At 48.8% G+C, this 18481-nt stretch overlaps 7 protein-coding genes across 7 annotated transcripts; 5 read left to right on the top strand and 2 right to left on the bottom strand.

Moving 5' to 3' along the window:
• Positions 1-1611: 1611 nt before the first annotated feature.
• P175DRAFT_0499456 (uncharacterized protein) lies at positions 1612-2199 on the bottom strand. Its single transcript, XM_040896741.1, has 2 exons — positions 2042-2199; positions 1612-1973 (listed from the first exon to the last, which is right to left on the bottom strand). The coding sequence occupies exons 1-2, from the start codon at positions 2142-2144 to the stop codon at positions 1894-1896; spliced, it is 183 nt and encodes a 60-aa protein (XP_040754302.1). The 5' UTR covers positions 2145-2199; the 3' UTR covers positions 1612-1893.
• A 1673-nt stretch (positions 2200-3872) lies between these two features.
• Positions 3873-4259, bottom strand: P175DRAFT_0499454 (uncharacterized protein). Its single transcript, XM_040896740.1, has one exon. It carries the CDS (start codon positions 4084-4086, stop codon positions 3928-3930), a length of 159 nt encoding a protein of 52 aa, XP_040754301.1. The 5' UTR covers positions 4087-4259; the 3' UTR covers positions 3873-3927.
• Positions 4260-5399: 1140 nt separating this feature from the next.
• On the top strand, positions 5400-7492 carry P175DRAFT_0529992 (MFS transporter; the record flags this gene model as incomplete). Its single annotated transcript, XM_040899743.1, has 3 exons — positions 5400-5607; positions 5659-6571; positions 6688-7492. The coding sequence occupies 3 exons, from the start codon at positions 5400-5402 to the stop codon at positions 7490-7492; spliced, it is 1926 nt and encodes a 641-aa protein (XP_040754300.1).
• Positions 7493-7543: 51 nt separating this feature from the next.
• P175DRAFT_0149650 (uncharacterized protein) lies at positions 7544-8406 on the top strand. Its single transcript, XM_040892447.1, has one exon. It carries the CDS (start codon positions 7648-7650, stop codon positions 8212-8214), a length of 567 nt encoding a protein of 188 aa, XP_040754299.1. The 5' UTR covers positions 7544-7647; the 3' UTR covers positions 8215-8406.
• An 80-nt stretch (positions 8407-8486) lies between these two features.
• P175DRAFT_0432906 (Zn(II)2Cys6 transcription factor) lies at positions 8487-11734 on the top strand (the record flags this gene model as incomplete). Its single annotated transcript, XM_040893571.1, has 3 exons — positions 8487-10689; positions 10751-10803; positions 10865-11734. The coding sequence occupies 3 exons, from the start codon at positions 8487-8489 to the stop codon at positions 11732-11734; spliced, it is 3126 nt and encodes a 1041-aa protein (XP_040754298.1).
• A 1125-nt stretch (positions 11735-12859) lies between these two features.
• P175DRAFT_0507676 (DnaJ domain protein) lies at positions 12860-15620 on the top strand (the record flags this gene model as incomplete). The annotated part of the gene is made up of 4 exons (XM_040898287.1): positions 12860-12956; positions 13024-14112; positions 14195-14276; positions 14333-15620. 4 exons carry the CDS (start codon positions 12860-12862, stop codon positions 15618-15620), a joined length of 2556 nt encoding a protein of 851 aa, XP_040754297.1.
• A 771-nt stretch (positions 15621-16391) lies between these two features.
• adB (adenylosuccinate synthase ADE12) lies at positions 16392-17971 on the top strand (the record flags this gene model as incomplete). The annotated part of the gene is made up of 4 exons (XM_040893627.1): positions 16392-16434; positions 16540-16608; positions 16718-17169; positions 17261-17971. The coding sequence occupies 4 exons, from the start codon at positions 16392-16394 to the stop codon at positions 17969-17971; spliced, it is 1275 nt and encodes a 424-aa protein (XP_040754296.1).
• Between the last annotated feature and the right edge of the window lie 510 nt (positions 17972-18481).

The following is an 18481-nucleotide window of genomic DNA, read 5'->3' as shown; positions in this document are numbered from 1 at the left end:
ACCATTTGTCCAAGAGAGAGTCAGCCCGCAGCAGTCATCTCTGCCCACCCAAGATCTGGTAGAAACCCAACAATAACTGTAATGACGATACCCCCGCTTTTAGGAGTAGTCCTCTATAGGTCAGGGACCAGGACGAAAGAAGAATATGGTAGTTATGCTATGCTTGCATGACCCTAGAAGTTAGCCCCCGTTTGTCAATACGGGTAACGGAACCTATCCGAGAATTGGCTGTGAAGCAGATCAGGCAGGTATGTTTCCATGCTCACCGTATGTTTGACTTGCTGCAAGATGGACCAGGGCTTTCCCCTAGCCACTGTCAGAAGCTGGATAGCGAGGCCAAAGTCAAATTGTGTCAACAAGCTGTCCGCCATTTGGTTTCTGCCCAAACTAACCAGATTGCCGATCCTAGCTGGCCTATGGGCGAGGCGAGGTGCAAAATAAACACGCGCCTACCATGCAGCCAGAAGAAAAACCAGCCAGGATCTTGACAGATATTACTAATTCTCCTGTCCTGCATCCTTCATACATGCGTCTCATTTTCTTGTTTGAATAGTTACCCAACCTCTACTGACTGAGATGATAACTATTTCCCTCTCACCGCTTAGTTCCTGTGCATGTTTTGCCTCCCATCTCGCATCTTGCATCCTTCACTGGATATTTCCCCTCTTGGGCACATTGCATTTTATCGCAGAGGACCCGATCACCAATAATCAAGTTTCATCTCGCTCTCCGGCATGACAGCCCCAGCTAGCGAATGCTCACCTGATGGATAATTGCGCAGAAACACATGAGCGAATGCATTTGGATAGTATTTCAGTTGTTCCTACTAGTAGTCGACTTCCGAAACGTCCGAATGGTTATCGGGATGAACACGATATAACGATACGAAGGATTCACCAGGTTACTTTCTAACTTGCCCACTCGTAGTCTTCTGCTCCTATACACCCCGGATTTCCTTATGGTCCTTTATTTTTTTTTTTTTTTTGGCCCGTCACCGCCAGATGGCCGACCCACGGACCACCCTGCGGGTCACCCGTTAACCTTCACACAGCCCAAGGGACCACCTAGATAGATACCTCTGCCAAAAGTTGCACGATAAGCAGCTGAGTCAAGGTGGTATGCATTCCGTGCAGACAGGAAAATCCCCAGCACGTCAATAGATGTACGGAGTAGGTAACTACTGGCTAGTGGCTAGTGCTACTAATTACCTGAGAGATTAAGCAAACGTGTCAAGGATTCAAGGGCCCCGAGTAAGCCCTAGGTAGAATATGCTCGTTTCTGCGATCGCCATCTTGAATGCTACGCCTCCAAAAGTGGCTTCCGGTTTCAGATTTCAGGCTCTAATCTCATGTTATTGAAGTGATTCGTACCTGTTACCCAAAACCCAACTCCACTTGGTTGTGTGGACATAGGTAGCCGATGGGACGTTTCTGCCTCATATTCAGTGGGAATACCATCGATAGCAAATATGTATGATGACGTAGTAGCTCTGAAATCCCTCCCCCTCCCCTTTTTTTTTTTTTTTTCTAATATTTATTTTTTTTTGATGATCACCCGCCTTGCCATCTCTTGAGCCTTGCCAATACGGAGTAAACATAAACAAAAAAAAGGGGTCCCAAGGAGCAACCACCCTAGCACTACGATACTACTCGGTAAGGGAGATACGGCAGAAGCTGTCCGTGGTGGTCAAAAGATCACTTGCAGCTTTATATTACATTCCAGCCTTGATTCTCCCAGCTCTCTTAGTCTTTCTTCCCTTCATCACCGTCATTTGTCTCGCGTGGCTTTAGATTTGGAGCTGCGCTAAGCCAGGTACTATTTGGCCTCTGCAGCACAGATGGACCGGTGTATTACTCGTGTACCTCCCTCCGTACAGAGGAACAACAGCCAGAACTAAGATGGGTTCGTGAGGAAAGAATCCAGTCCGTCGGGCCTCGTCAATCCCCACTTATAGTTGGCACTGCTCTCTAAGTCTAGGTATATAGTTAGTTAACTATTCAGAGGAACAATCTTCTCGTTCGGCCAAGTTTTAGATACCCACCAGCCAATGGAATTCCTGTCCGACAAGTAATGTGAGTACAATAATAGTATCGGGACATAGCTCCAGCACCGAATGCCACGAGCAGTACGGTGAAGAATTCCATGTCACTGAGCTGAGGACGCAGGAATCTAGCCGTTAGGCGTCATTCTGAAGAGTGACGTCAAGTAGAATGGATCTAGGAGTCATTAGGAACTTTATTAGTGTCGGGTTGTACTCCGTACCTACTTAGTATAACTCACTACCTATCCAACTCCCTGGGGAATGATTCTATCCCTCCCGCAGCCTACTGTGTAAAAAAGACCATTTCGAACCCAATTCCACCAGAAAAAGTAGTATTCGATTCTTTTCACTAGTATCTACAGAATCCGAATAAGTGCATCCTAAGGATCTATAGTACTCTAGATGTCAATCAGTTTTCTCCCCGATCAGCCTGTTTTCGACCCACTTTAGGTAAACGGAAGTGACGAAAGAATAGCGCCTTTTCTCACCGTAAGGGCGAGCGAGAGAGAGAGAGAGAGAGTTGTTGAAACCTGGATCTGATTATTATTATTACCATTACCCAGGTAATACTACTTCAATCGTAGGTATTCTGGACTGCTCACTTTCAGTTTCTCTCCAGCATTAGCGAATCGAGGTATGCAATTTTTGCCGATTTCGCTTGAACTTTGTCCTCTGCACTCTATTAGTAGTATACCTCGTTTATCTCCTGGCCAATTGACCAAAATAAGATCCTATTAGATTACAGATTACAAGGAAAGTCAGAATTACTACTATAGTACTACTACTACTAGTAGTAGTAGTATACCCGTAGACTGACTGTACTGTACTCCGTACAAGGTCTGTCTGTACACCGCATATTCCCTTTTATTTTTTATTTCCAGTTCCCCCTAAAACAAGGCCTTTTTTTTTTTTTTTCTCTCTCTTATACATTTCTTTGCTTTGTTTGTCTATTCCCAATTTCGAGCTCTTCAAGTGGACAAAAAAATAAATAAATAAATAAATAAAAACTTCCCCCCCCCTGGTCATGGTCACGGGTCGAATTTGAGCTCGTCGTAAAAAGAATATTTACTTCTTTATCTATTCTGTGCTACTAGTACTTGTAGGTACTACTGCTCTACGCTGGCAGTATTACGTAGTAGCTGTAGTTGTAGTAGTTGTAATAATGTTGAAGTTGAAGGGTACTACTACTACTACTACTACTACTACTAGCAGTATACTTACTTATTAGTAGTCGTAATGATTCATAATTCTCGACACGTCTCGATAGCCTGAGATTGGAGGACGATGTAGAGACTCAATTTCCCGATTTTGGTTTAATCATGTTGAGTGAAAAGAAGCAAAGGGTAGTTAATGCTAGGAACGGGTTAAGATGATTTCGAGAATTCTCTACCCTACGCCCCTGTGGACCTGGAAGAATGGAGGGGAGGAAGGGGGGGAAAAAAATAGAAAAAAAAAGAAAAAAAAAAAGAAAAAGGGTGATGATAGTATTTTTTTTTGAGACTCTTCAGTGGGACGGTCAGGAGCATCAGGCTATCCTACAGGCCAGACAAGAGAGACTAGAGTAGCGCTGTTAGATCTATCATCTCACTTCAGTCACACTAAACCAGACTTCTGGAAAGCCGATCGTCCTTTATGGTCCCTTTTAGCGCGCTTCTAACTACACCTTGGATTCTTCCCCGGTCCATCTGCGGCGGCGGCTCTATTGGGTGTCCTTTTGGATTCCCCCTCTTTTCCACTTGTGATTAGTATGTCTTTTCATTCCCTTCTTCTATTTTATTTCTTTTTCTCTTTTTCTCTTTTTCTCTTTTTATTTATTTATTTATTTTTTGCCCCAGGTGACCTGATCTGACCAGAGATTGAACCATTTTCTGAAATCAATGTCCCACTTACTCTGTCCTGTCCGGGTAATCGGGCTGCATTTTGTGCTCCCTTTTCTTCTTCTTCTTCTTCTTCTTCTTCTTCTTCTTCTTCTTCTTCTTCAGCCTGGTGGTTGGCTGGCTGGTTGTATGTAGGTAGTATGTACGATGGAAGCTGTCGAATCTCATTTGCACCGATATCCGGCGGTACCTAACAAAATGTACCTGAGGTCAGGGTAATTTTGATTGAATACAAGAGAGGAGAGAAATCATACCCAACTGGTCGAAATGACCTATGTTCGGAGCTTGATGGATGGCAACCACTCTACTTGTATCGTCTGATGGGTTACGATTGGCTCCACCCCTTTTCCTCTCTCTCTCTCCCTCTCTTTATTATATGATGATTATTATTTATTTATTTTGGAAATTGGGCCTCCCTTCCGTCTGTTGTACCCCATTATTTTGTCCGGTGGGTTCTCATGGCCAGTCGGGTGGCCCCGATTCATCCTTCTCTTGTTCCAGTTTCTCTCCGCCTAGTCTATCCGCCGAAAACATCAGTCTGAAAAATAAAAGAAATAAAAAAATGAAATAAAAGGGTTAGAAAAATTCGATGGAATTAATTTAATAAAGAATATTCAAAAAAAAAAAAAAAAAAAAAAAAGTAGACAGAGACAAAGATGTGGATCCTGTTATTCCTCAACTGTTTGCTGTAGACTGACTGCATCCTGCTGCATCCTTCCAAGGTTTTGTACAGCTGTAACCGAAATGGGCTCCAGATATTGAACTTGAACTTGAACCGTTAACGCTTTTAGTCTTTCGCCTGATCACATATCTAGGACTTCATAATTCATTCCCTTTCCCGTCCGGATCTGCCTTTTGAACTTTCTCTCTCTCTCTTGTCTCCCATCTATCAAATACTCCTCAACCTCCTGCTCTTCCTCCAATCTACCTCTTACCTCTTACCTACCATTATTTACTTCCTGAGGACCTCTCACTCTTCTCTCCCCTCATACCTTAATTTCCGCCCTCATATACTCAATTCCTCTACTCTACTTCGTTGCGCCCTTGTTTCGACGGCTTTTCGCTCCAATTGGGTTCTCACTTAAGATTGGCGTGATTGGATTCCCTTGCAGTGGTCACACATTCTAGCAGATTCTCGGAAGCAACATACGGACATCTTTTTTTAAAAAAAAAAAATAACAAAGAGAGAAAAAGAAAACAGGACAATAAAAACAGATTGTTTCACAGGATCATTTGAGATCAATCTACGACAGGGGGAGAAATGCCGAGCCCCCTTTAACGACAAAGTTCCTACCTTCAGTATACCGATCTTATCATCCTTTCACACTCCCTCCCTTCTGTATCAGTGGAGCATCTGGAAGGACGACACATTCCATTCTGGGCGTTTTCCTCACTTGCTAGCTTTTAGCAAGGAAGAGACGCCATACTTTGTCCCTTCTCTAATCTTTTTTTTTTTTCCTTCGAGACCGTCGTCAAACAAAATGTTCAAACGACCATCATGTTTCCAACGCTGGCGAAATGGCGAACCCGCCGGTTATTGGTCCGCGTTTCCTATCCGTCAACTGTTTGTTCTAGGTATGTCTGATTTTGTTTTCGCTCCTGGAGTACTTGGAGTATCCGTGTTCGCTGCAGATGGCCCATGTTTGAACAGACGCCTCTTTGCAGAATGGCTACAAGGGACGTTTCAGCGTCCATGGTTGTTCTGTTATGGCTTTGGGTAGCGACTGACAGTTTCACAAGCTCTTGTTCGCATCTGCGAGCCAATCGCATTCATGTCGATTTTCCCCTACGTCTATCACATGGTGGAATCATTCCACGTGACAGACAATGATCGAAAGATTGCGCTGTATGCCGGGTTGATTACCTCGTCCTTTACTTTCGCAGAATTCTCAGCGGGCATGTTCTGGGGTCGAATGAGTGACCGGATCGGCAGGAAGCCCGTCCTGGTCATGGGTCTGATTGGAACCGCCATCAGCATGGTTGTCTTCGGATTTGCTCCCAACCTGCCGACAGCTATGATCGCCCGATCTTTAGGCGGCTTATTAAACGGAAATATTGGGGTTCTTCAAACCATGGTTGCAGAGATCGTCACTGTCAAGGAGCATCAGCCACGAGCCTACTCGATTATGCCCTTCATCTGGTGTTTGGGCTCGATCATTGGTCCCGCGCTGGGCGGTGCGTTGTCACAGCCATGCGACAACTATCCCTGGTTCTTTCAGCGCGGCACTATCTTCGAGAGGTTTCCTTTTCTGCTGCCCAACTTGGTCTGCGTTGTCATCCTAGGATCGGGGGTGGTGGTTGGCCTGATGTTCTTGGAGGAGACCCATCCGGAAAAGAAGCATCGCCGTGACCCTGGTTTGGAGCTGGGCAATTGGTTGATTGCCAAGTGCTGTTATTCTCGCGTCAAGTTGTCCCAGGACACAGACGTCCAGGCAGACCCCGCAGCTGCAGACTATTTTGACTACGAAAACATCCCTCCACCGGAGTATAGGAGCACCGAATCGTCCCCACAATTAGGCCCAGTGAAGGAGCTAGATGGTCTATCCGAGTGTGACGACATTGAAAAGCAGATGAATGGACAGTCAGGAGGAACACCCAAAGCGTTTACCAAGCAGGTAATCTTCAATATTATCGCATATGGAATCCTTGCCTAGTAAGTTTTTTTTTTTTTTTTTTTTTTTTTTGTGTGTGTGGAGTGGTCGCCCAATGTGCCTTCGGAAAAAAGGTACGCTTCTTCAAGTCAGTTCCTGTATGCTGACATCACGATAGCCACAGTGTTTCGTTCGACCAGCTCATGCCGGTTTTCCTGAGCACTCCAAAGTCGAATGACAATGTTACTTTACCCTTCCAGTTTACTGGGGGCTTAGCGCTGTCTACGAAAACGATCGGATTCATGCTGGCAGTGCAAGGCGTGTACTCGATGATCGCCCAACTTTGGCTGTTCCCTTTCGCTGTTCGCCACTTTGGGACCCTGCGTACCTTTCGCTTCGTTCTACTCGTCTGGCCACCGCTTTATTTCCTGGTGCCGTACCTGATCCTTTTGCCCGAGAAACTCCAGATGACTGCTGCCTATGTCGCCCTGATCAGCAAGATTACCTTCCATGTCATCGCCTTCCCTTCTACTGCAATTCTCATTGCCAACGCAGCCCCGTCGTCTAAGGTCCTGGGGTCAATCAATGGCGTTGCCGCCTCAACCGCGAGTCTCAGCCGGGCCTTCGGACCATCCGTCACCGGATTTCTCCACTCCAAGGGCCTTGACAGTGGCTATTCCGTTATCTCCTGGTGGGCCTGTGGTATTGTGTGCGCCATCGGTGCTATTCAGAGCTTCTCGCTGGAGGAAGCTGAACCCCGAAAGGACGCTGAGAGGGAGTCGGAGCCCAAAGTGGCCCCTGCAAACAGCGACGCTTTGCGGGCTTCATTTGCGGCAAACAAGGAAGCCGGCAGCCCCGAAGAGGTGCGGCGATTGCTTTCTTCGGCGCGGACCAGCGTTGACGAGATGGAGGTGTTACATCTGGAGTTAACCACGCCAGCCGGTTCGAATGCGGAGACCGTGGAGCTCCTTGCCCAAGATTAAGCACCTGGGGTTCACTTTACTCTTCCCTTCTTCTTTCTTTCTTCCTCATTTCTTTTCCTTGGAGTATGGGTTGGCTTTACTTTACTCCTGATTAGCCCTTTCTCGTTGTTTTAGATCATGATTTTCAAGATGGGTTGGCGCTGTTCATAGACTGGATGCATCTGTTGAAACCAAAAGCATGCGGGAGAGGATGTCTGTCTTTCTGGGTCATTTCTTGTTGGGTACACATTTTCTGCATCTGGGAGGTTTTTTGTCCTTATGATATATCCATACTTAGGCACTCTTCTATTACTACTATTACTACTACTATTTCTTTTGCTTATATTTCAAGACAAGCCCCGCAAGATGATTCCGCAGCAGCTCAGAGCTGGAGTTCACCTAATGACCACTTACTCAATGTACTCAGGTATCACTACCTAGGAGTTGTAGCTCTGCTTCCAATCATATTGCGCTGTGGTTGTACGGAGTATATGGAATATATATCAAAGTTCCGATCAGCTTATCAGTGGCCAATCATACATTCATCTCCAGATCTCTTTCTTTCTCGAAACTTGCCTACGGCTTCTTTTTTCCTTTGCTTTTTTTGGGGGGATTCCTTCGCTTTCGCTCCACCCTCCCCCCTTTCGTTTTTTTCATTCGCTATCAATCGCTACTTATTTTACTGCCGTCATGCACTGCAGACAGAATTGCTCGCTGCTTTGACCATTGCCTCGGAGAATTAAAAAAAAAAAAAGAAAAGAAAAAAGAAAACCTCCTGCGGCTATCCATCATCGCACTGGATTTGGTTTCCCGTGGAACACACCATCTCTCTCAGCCCCGAGCAAAGTGCTCTGCTACTTTACTTACTGGTGTATGGCTTACATGACGGCTGACTCGTTCCTCGATCTCTCACGATATACAGCCTCCCCCTCCTCTCACCTAAAACACCGCAACAGCACTCGTTCCTGAGACATGGTGGCATCTTGGCGCTTCTGGTCGTCATTCCTACCCCGCTATGCCGAATCCTACTTCCCCTGTTTCACCAACATCCGTTGGGAAGAAGCGATCACATCCGGTTACTGAATCCGGGTCCATTCCGCCGGAATCCTCCACGCAATCGCAGCGACATGTTCCCAACGACGGACGTGCAGTTACAGTCTCCTCTTCCTCCTCCTCCTCCTTCCGCAATGTTTCTGCTTGCAACCGATGCCGTCAGCGCAAGAATCGTTGTGATCAGCGACTTCCGCGATGCCAGTCATGCGAAAAGGCTGGAGTCCGCTGTGTTGGATACGACCCGATCACCAAACGCGAAATCCCACGCAGTTATGTATACTTCCTAGAGGTACGAGTGGCATACCTTGAAAAGCGTCTGGTAGACCACCGGGTTGAGTTCAAAGGCGCCGCGGCTTTCGACGAAGAGGCGGCTGTCAAAGTGGAAGCGGGTTACGAATCTACTACGCCAACGCACATTGCCCCGTCGGACGGCCCAGCAGCCCCTGAAGTATCCGCAGCGAATGGAAATGGTAACTCGGTTCGGATTAAGGAAGATAAAGAAGGTCTGGTGGAGGGATTGGATAAAGCCAGGCGCGGGCAAGACCCGGAAAACAACCAGGATCCGGCGAAGGAGGATAGCTGGCGAATACAGAACCTGGTGTCGAACATTGGAATGGTATCAGTGCAAGGAACGTCTGACCCGCGATATTTAGGCTCGACTTCTGGAATCTCTTTTGCCCGAGTGGTTTTCGCAGCCGTCAAGAGTTCTGTCCCGGGAAACGCCTCCGAGCGTGGCCCCATACGTCCCAAGGAGCCCCTTCCGCATAGTGCGACAGGAACTGGGGGGAGTACCATGCGGGACTCATTCTTTGGACTGCAAACAAGATCCATGATGAAATGCGCTGCTTTCCCCGACAGGGATTTAGCCGAGAAGCTAGCCGATCTTTACTTTGAGCACGCCAACCCGCAAATACCCATCCTTCACCGGTCAGATTTTATGGAACTGCTTGACCGTACATATGCCGCTGACGAGAAGAACCGCTCGCCCCGAAGCCTTTACATCCTGAATATCGTCTTTGCCATTGGCGCTGGGATTATATTCGAGGACAAACCAGCCGCAGACGATCAACAGGAGGGTCGTGGTCGTTCCCCAGCCACATCCAAAAGGCTGCGCCTCTCCGGCCATCAATATCAACCGGAAGAATACCATGCGTCTGCGATCATTCACTTGGAATCTTTTCTCTCAACCTCTACAGCCAACGATGGCTTCGGGGCGTTGGAAGAACTTCAAGCGGTTCTCCTTCTTGCCAGTTTTGCGTTACTCCGGCCCGTGGCCCCTGGACTTTGGTATATTGTCGGAGTGGCAATGCGACTGGCTGTTGACCTTGGCCTCCATTACGAGGACGGCACGGGAATCGATGCCCCCGGAAACGAGAACATAACCCGGTCACATGATAAAGAAGAAAGCAAGGGAAAGGGGCAAATTGATATGCACGAGCGCGGGCGTCGAGAATGGGTGCGTGACTTCCGCCGACGACTGTGGTGGTGTGTCTATAGCTTCGACCGTCTTGTCAGTTGCTGTGTTGGTCGCCCATTTGGGATCAGTGATCAAGCTATTAGTACTGAGTTTCCATCCGTTTTAGAGGACAAATATATCACGAAATCTGGGATAACGATGGCCCCTAGCGGCGCCCCAAGTTATAAACATGCAGCGTTCCATTATTTCAAATTGCGATTGTTACAATCGGAGATCCAGGATGTCCTACAGTACCAACAGGCACGGTTCGCAAGGCAAAGGACCCCATACTCGGCAAAGAATTTCATGCGCGCCGATATCATGTCACCTTTTCTCCAAGGGTTTGATTCTTTCCGCTCGTGGAGGAAGGATGTCCATCGACGGTTGGCGGAGTGGCAACAGAGCGCACCAACGCCTCAGGACACCGGTGTACGGTTTTCGGTTGAGTTTCTTGAGCTGAATTATTGGCAAGCTGTCATCATGCTATATCAACAGAGCCTAACCGTCCCCGCTGAGCTGGCGGACGAGCTTTCTCCTGCTGAGGAGGTTTCTAGCCCGTCATTCTCACAGGTAGATGAAGATGACGAGGATGATATCTATTACAAGGTGGCAGAGGCCGGACAAAAAGTGATTCGCATCTATCGCCAAATGCATCGGGTGCGTCTGGTCAATTATACATATCTAGCCACCCATCACATTTTCATGGCAGGTCAGAATCCCTGATTCTCAACTATATTGTTTCCTGCTCACGTGTTCCCCCCCCCCTTTAGGTCTCTCATTTTTATATGCAATCTGGCACTCTCCGTGGGTGCGGAGTCGGTTGGTGCGTCTTTGTTTTCATTTTTACTGTTCCGTTGCAAAATCTAACTCTTTCTTTTTCTTAGACACTTGACGAAGTGGACTTTACAGTGCTTGCTGCGACCTCCGTGCTTGGAGACTTAATGCATAAATGCCCGCCTGCGGAGGCGTGTCGGGACGCGTTCGACCGAATGAGCAAAGCCACGATCGAAATGAGTCTCTCGACCACTGGGTTCGGGTCTCAGGTTGACCTTGGCCAAATCCGAGCGAGCGCCAGTGCAGCCAGACAGGCCAACGCGATGCACTCGAGCCGATCCAGACAATATGCAAGTCGTCAGCGGCATGGTCCAGCTCGGCGACAAATCCAGGTGAGGCAATCTCGACCTGTTCCCAGATTTGATATGAACCTCGGAGACCTTTTCGGCGACAGTGGTTCTGTTCCCGAGAGGCAGGGCAGCAGCAGCATTCGTAAACCTGTGCCGCCTTTCCCCGTGTCCGAAACTTCGGACCCGAATTTCGCGACAGATCGATCAGCTCGACCAGCAAGTCAGCGCACGCCATCGATGGAATACTATGGGAATTATGAGACTTCTGTCTACTACGGTAACTCTCCTCAGCCAAATGGGTCCCCGAGCAGCGCCGGTCCTGCGACCGCTGGACCGCAGTTCCAACCCGCGGATCCAGAGAATCCCTCTGGAATGGGTCTTGATTTCTTGGAATATGATTCCTCAGGCATTGAGCGTCAGATGTCCATGGGATCTGATGAGAACCCGGATTATAACTCACACGGTATATCTTCGTTGGGGCACGGAGCGGAACATAGTGTTGGAATCGATCTTGGGTTTGGCATGGCAGTTGACTTTCAGCATGACTGGAGTGAAAACGCCCACTACGATTTACTTGAAGGGTACTTTTTTGGGGGATCAGGGCCGGGCCCTGGGGTCGGGGGGATATAAGTGTACTTACGGGTGTAATCTCTCTCTTTCCGTCTTTTGTTGTGGAGGAGCAACAAAAAGGCAATGGACGACATGATCTTACGAAACAACTGCGATTTTTTATTTATTCTTTCTTGGATAGGATATGATGATGTGCATGGATTGACGATGCCTCTGTACGGAGTAGAGAGAGTAACAGCGAATATATACATACATATCCATACATAAACCTGACTGGTCGGTACGCACAGGGCAAGAAATCCAGATATACCTGTAAAGTAAATCTCGATCAATCTCGATAAACCCTCCGTACCCCTCGGACTCCAAAAAAAACCAGGCAAAGATGAGGCCAGGACGATGATGCAAATTGGGCAGCAAATTTCCCCCTACAGTTTGGCCGGCAGTTGAGTTGTCCCGAGAAAAAAAACACTCCCTCACTCATCCACCCGTTAACTAACTACGGAGGACCTAGACGATCGACCTCCCTCTCTCCCCTTCATCTCTCCTCCATGTTGTGAAGAATCAATTAATCCGCCATCGCCCCAGAACCAGATGATCTCCGCGGGTTTTCTACGCTAAATCATCCCTGTGTGGCCCCAGCTCCAGATCTGCTGCTGCAGCTCTGTCTTTTTTTTTCCCCCTTCCCTTTCGATCGTCGATTTAGAAGTCTCCTGCCTGTCACGATCACGAACTGCCAGCCTCGCTGGAGGGATTATTACTCAATTGCCGCAGGGACTCCGAATGGTTCATCTATGGATCTGTCGCTGGGCCTCTGATACGGGAAAAATAACCCATGTGAGGGATTTCCTACTGCCTCTAGCTTGACTGGGTTGGTGGGTATTCAGTGTGAAAGGGAAAAAAAAAAAAAAAAAAGAAAGAAAGATATTTATGAGAAAGGTAGGGCCGGTCTATTATTCCCTTGTTGCCAGGTTTCGCTTCTGTTCAACGACTAATTTGAATCAAGAAAAAAAAAAAAAAAAAAAAAAAGGCAGGATAATAGTAGCGCGAATTCACCCCGTTTACGATCCTGATCGTTCTTTAGTCCGGTAGTTAATCTCGAGCCGTCAGTTAGTCACATTAGGTCATGTGCATTCACTCTTTCACCTCAGTCTACAGATCCTCCCTGGATAAGCTACTCTCTTCAAGATGGTCAAGGCAGATGTGCGGCGAGACTATTATGCGGACCTAGGTCTTGGGCCCGGTGCGGATTCGGAGGATATCAAGAAGCAGTTTCGAAAACTAGGTGAGGCGTGTCGCGTGCTGCTGGATATGAAGGGTAGAGCGAGGAATGGTAGCTGACTTTGGGTTAGCTCTCAAATACCACCCGGATCGAAATCCAGGCAAAGAGCTGGAGTTTAACGCGAAATTTCAAGCAATTCAGGCTGCCCATGAGATTCTCAGTGATCCTCAACAACGCCTAAAGTATGATACGGATCGGCTCCGAAACGGCTACTACGGTCATCCCAAACCCAGTTCTGCTCGAAAAGACGGCCCCACCGGGTTTTCTACTTCGAAACAAAGTGCAAGACCATCGTTCTCCGAGCGTCCTAAGTCGTTTCATCATGGCCCGTCTACCGGCGCCCAGCGTTTCGCTAGCTATGCCCGAGCGGCGCCCAAGCAGCCGTGGGAGAAGATGCGAGACGAGACACAGACCCGTGCAGATGCCTATCGGGGGTTCCAGGAGATGAAAGGCAATACTATGCCCGGGGGATGGTCCTCCTTCGATCCCCGTACTGGACGCTCGGGACAACCTGGCGCTGGACCCAGGCCAAATGCCACAACCAACGGCTCGGCCACGAGGCCCAAGTCCGCGTACGAGTATGTCCACACTGGCGGTAGACCTACTAGCGCAGAGTCGGCACACGCCCAATCGGCAAAGAAAAAGCAAGGCTTCGCTCCACGGGCCGCCGCAGGTGGTGATGAACCCATGGCCGCAAAAACAAGCTCGTACCGAACCGCCCCCCGCTTCGAACGTGGATTCGCCCCCTCTCCTTCACCGACAGCAAGAAAGCCGGCTGCAGGCTTCCAGCACCCAGAAAACACAGGGGTCCCGGACTATGAGAGACCCAGCCATAAGTACGCTACCACCAGAGGCGAAAAGACCATGTTCGATAGTTCGATGCTGGGACGATCTAATAGCACACGTGCATCACCCAAAAGCCCTAAGCAGCGCCCACGTACAAACCCTCCGAGTCCGACTCCCCAAGAAAAAGAACGGCATCGCAGCGCCAGCCCGAACCTGAAGACAGACAGGGGTCGCAATTATGATTCAACTAGCTCAAGTGATCTTGATGAGGACGAGGTTTCGTTCAAGCCAAAGGCGGTCCCGAAGAGTAGACTTCGGGCTCAGCCAAAATTCTCCAACGCTTATACCTCGAATGGTTGGAACACGGGAACCCGTAAGTGTCTCATGATTCTCCTATGGGATTTCCATAATAGAAGGCGGTTTCTCGACTGATCATTGGGATTATTTATATATAGCACAAGACTCCGATTCTGGTAGTTCGGCGCGAAACGCATCTGATACCTCTGTGTTTTCTAAGAACTGGGGCTTCTTTGATTCGTACGTTAAGCCGTCGCCCTTCTTAAAATCTTGTGACATAAGACTAACTTGTGTAGCGCTCATGGGTCTGGATCTAGATCCTTCTCCCGGAATGGAGGGTTCAAAAGCAACAGTCATGATGACTTGCGAAAGTCTTCCAACCATCGGGATTCGTTTAATCACTTTACCGAGACACCAGGTTCTAGTGACCGTGGACGAACCTCGACAAGAACCAGCCCACACCGGTCTGGACATTCCGCCGGAGCCAGTTCTATGAACGACTCTGCTCGATCAGAATCAGCTTCTCAACAGCAAAAGCCTTTTGTTGAGTCAAGCTTTTTGCACAGCAACTGGGAGGCGGCTTTTAAATTCAGGGACTTGTCTGAAGCTCTACCTAACGAGGGAGGTAACCCTCAACGACAATACCCTACGGCAAATACCCAGCGGACTCGGAGTCCTCGAAAGCCAACCAGGCCGACAGCCCGGAGACCGAATCCACAGCCAGCTACTGTGACAACAGAAGCTGAGGAGGCCGCGACAACCGTGGAAGGACGCAATGGCCATTCGTCATCTGAGACTCCTGCCACGGACGTGGACGGCGAAGCTATGGACCTTGATGACGAGCTTCCATCCAAAACCGGCCCGGTACCAGCAGACCCCGAGAAGACTGCGAATAGTCCTGGGAGAAGAGCGTCAACTCCCAAATCCCAACCAACTTCGAAAGCAGGTAAAAGGGAGGGCCCAAACAATTTGCTCAACCTAAAAATCCTGAGTGGCGTATTCCCACTCACGTCCACCAATAATGGTGGGCTTGACGACCTACAAGATATCTCCTCGACATTACCGTTCGAGTCGCGTGCCAAGGCCCCAAAAACCACAACGAACGACGTTCGTCCGCGCGAGCTGGTTTGCCCGAATCCACCAAAGCGACCGGAACCTCCGCAGTTGGTTCCCATCAGTGCGGGATCCCAGCAATTAGGGGTACCCCGCGCCATCTGGAATCGCTACCTGGCAGAAATGAATATCTATCTGCGGGAATGGAATACTTTCGAGCGCCGTTTAATCAGTCATTTCGCTGCGCGCCAGGCGAGTTATGACACCGAGATGGCGCAAAACTGGCTCGGGGCCGTCGGAGGTTCAGCGGACCTCGAGGATGACAACCAGGGAGGAGATTCGGGGGATGAGAGTGATGATGAAATTCCTACAAGCACTACTAAAAAGGGCTTCAATGCCTACATGCGCTGGCAGAGGGAAGATGATAGGGTGCATAAGCATTGGGAGGTCGCGCGTGAGAGACACGCAGAATGCATGGAGAAGCATAACAAGATGCGATTGTGGATCTTTAATGGAGGCAAAGTCTTCTAGTAAGGAAGAAGCGGGTGGCATTCGCTTTGCATATGGGACGGCGCATGGGTAACTCGGAATGTTTTCAATATGGAAGGGCAGGCGGAGGTTTTTCTTGATCCTATCACAGCTCATATATGTCAGCATAGAACTCTCTGAAAGCTAGAACTAATTAATCTCAGGACATCATTCCGGACGAAACTAGTAACTACCTATTACTTATTACTTACCGTTGAGATGATTCGTGACTGATGTAGCCCTATACAGAGCCCTAACCCCAAGCCCTAATCCATCCAGATCCGTCACCCCGATAGCGGCGGCCCCCGTGACGCCTGAGGCCGCCACCTACCCGATCTGGCCGGGTAACCCCGCTGTTTGGAGGGGGAACGACCGGAACCAGACTCTTACGTAATAAAACGGGTCCCGAAGCCAGTCCACACGCAACTCCAAACTCATACCGGTATTGTACGGTAAGAAGGGGGGGTGGTGGTTGAGTCACGGGCCAGCAAGAAATTAATTAGTTATATCGTCGCCGGCATCTTGCTGGATTTCCCCCCCTCCTCTCCGTTCGTTTCTTTGGCTTTTGGATCTTTGACGGTCGCGAATTTGTCGCCGCTGCTCCAGTCACTCCTAGGTACCTATTGGGACCTTGAGTGCAAAATTAATTCATTCCTATTCTCGCCACTTCTTGCTGGTTGGTCAATTGCTTTCTTCGCCAATTGAGTGAGTGAGTTGAGTGAGTGAGTGATTTTTTTTTATCGGATCGAGGAAGGAAGGGAAAATCTTTCCATCATGGGTGTTACTATTGTTCTTGGGAGTCAGTGGGGTGATGAAGGTAATAATCTATCTATCTATCTATCTATCTATCTTATATCCTCTTGGGGTCCAGTACGGCTGGGCTGAGCTGAATCGCTATACTAATCTTGTGTCGAATTGTCAGGAAAGGGAAAGATTACCGATATGCTCTCGCAACAGGCGACACTCTGCTGCCGTGCCGCTGGCGGCCACAGTAAGTTATTCCCGTCTCACTTGCAATTGGGAGAGAGAGAGAGAGAGAGAGAGAGAGAGAGAGAGAGAAGGAATCCGGTCTCTGACCTTTTTTCCACCCTTTCTTATAGATGCGGGCCATACCATTGTCCATGGATCCGTGACATACGACTTCCACATCCTTCCCTCCGGTCTCGTCTCCCCGGCCTGTGTCAACCTCATTGGCGCCGGAACCGTCGTGCACGTCCCCAGCTTCTTCAAGGAATTGGCTGCCCTGGAGGCAAAAGGCTTGAAGGGCGCTGGCAGTCGCATTTTCATCTCGGACCGGGCCCATGTGTGTTTTGATCTGCACTCTGTGGTGGACGGCTTGGAAGAGGCTGGACTCGGTGGCCGCAAAGTCGGCACCACTGGTAAGGGTATTGGGCCTTGCTATAGCGACAAGGCGTCGAGGCGAGGCGTGCGTGTCGGCGAGATTCTGCAGGAGGAATTGTTTGAGCGCAAGCTACGTACTCTCCATGCTGGTTACGTGGCGCGCTTTGGCGAGCTGAACTATGATGTTGAGGAAGAGATTAGCCGTTTCAAGGTACGAAGACTCACTTTTTTTTTTTTTGGTTTATAGTTTATTCGCTGGTAGGAGAGAGAGATATTGGACGGTTCTTAACGAGATCCTCTAGGAATACCGCAAAACCCTCGTTCCCTACATCGTTGACCAACTGGCCTTCTTCCAAAAACACAAGGATGCCCCCAGCACTCTCGTCGAGGGTGCCAACGCTCTGATGCTCGATCTGGACCACGGTACTTACCCCTTCGTGACCTCCTCCTCCACGGGCCTCGGGGGCGCCGTCCAAGCGCTCTCCCTCAACCCCACCAGCATCAGCTCCATTATCGGTGTCGTAAAAGCCTACACCACTCGCGTCGGCTCCGGCCCCTTCCCCAGCGAGCAGCTCAACGAATTCGGCGACAAGCTGCAGGGCGTCGGCAAGGAATTCGGCGTTACCACTGGCCGTAGACGCCGCTGCGGTTGGCTCGATCTCGTCCTCTGCCGCTACTCCCAGGCTGTCAACCATTACACGGCTCTGAACCTCACCAAGCTCGATGTCCTCGACGACTTCGACGAGATCAAGGTCGCTGTTGCTTACACCCTCCCTGACGGCACCCGTCTGGAGAACACCATGCCTGCCAGCTCTGACATGCTTGAGAAACTCCAGGTCGAGTACATCTCTCTTCCCGGCTGGAAGAGCAAGACCATGGGTATCCGGAAGTACGAGGATCTCCCCGAGAACGCGCGCAAATACGTTGAATACATCGAGCGCGAACTCGGCGGTGTCCCTGTGAAATGGATCGGAACCGGTCCTGCCCGGGACGATATGATCTGCCGTGAGTAGAATAAGATAGAAAGAAGATAAAACCTATCACTCTACATACATACATATATACCTACCTACCTACCTACCTACCTTCTTATCTCTTCTTCTGTTCTCTTTCGCTTTCCGTCCTCCTCCTCCTCCTCCTCCTCCTCACTCTCTTACTCTCTTACTCTCTTACTCTCTTACTCTCTTTTCCCCTCAAAGACGAATAGAGTGTACGTACATTATGTCGTGCCATACCAGTCCATTCCCCGAAAAAGAAACACAGAAAAAAAAAAAAAAAAACAAAAGAACAGAAAACAGTTATCCATCTATTATCCTACTTACATCTCCACGAGAACCCCTATTTTATATCGATTGTGTGTTCTCCTGACTTGACTTTTCTTCGTCTTCTTCTTCTTTTTGTTGTGGTTGTGCGTCTAAACCATGTATGTATCTATGTATGTATGTATGTATGTATGTTTTGTTTGTTTATATTAATGATATTTAGATAGGCGATGGATAAATAGAATAAATCTCATATCACCT

The sequence above is a fragment of the Aspergillus ochraceoroseus genome (assembly GCF_002846915.1).
Source record: "Aspergillus ochraceoroseus IBT 24754 chromosome Unknown P175scaffold_2, whole genome shotgun sequence".
NCBI classification, from domain to species: Eukaryota; Fungi; Ascomycota; class Eurotiomycetes; order Eurotiales; family Aspergillaceae; genus Aspergillus; species Aspergillus ochraceoroseus.
This window is presented reverse-complemented; position numbering and strand designations above follow the sequence as displayed.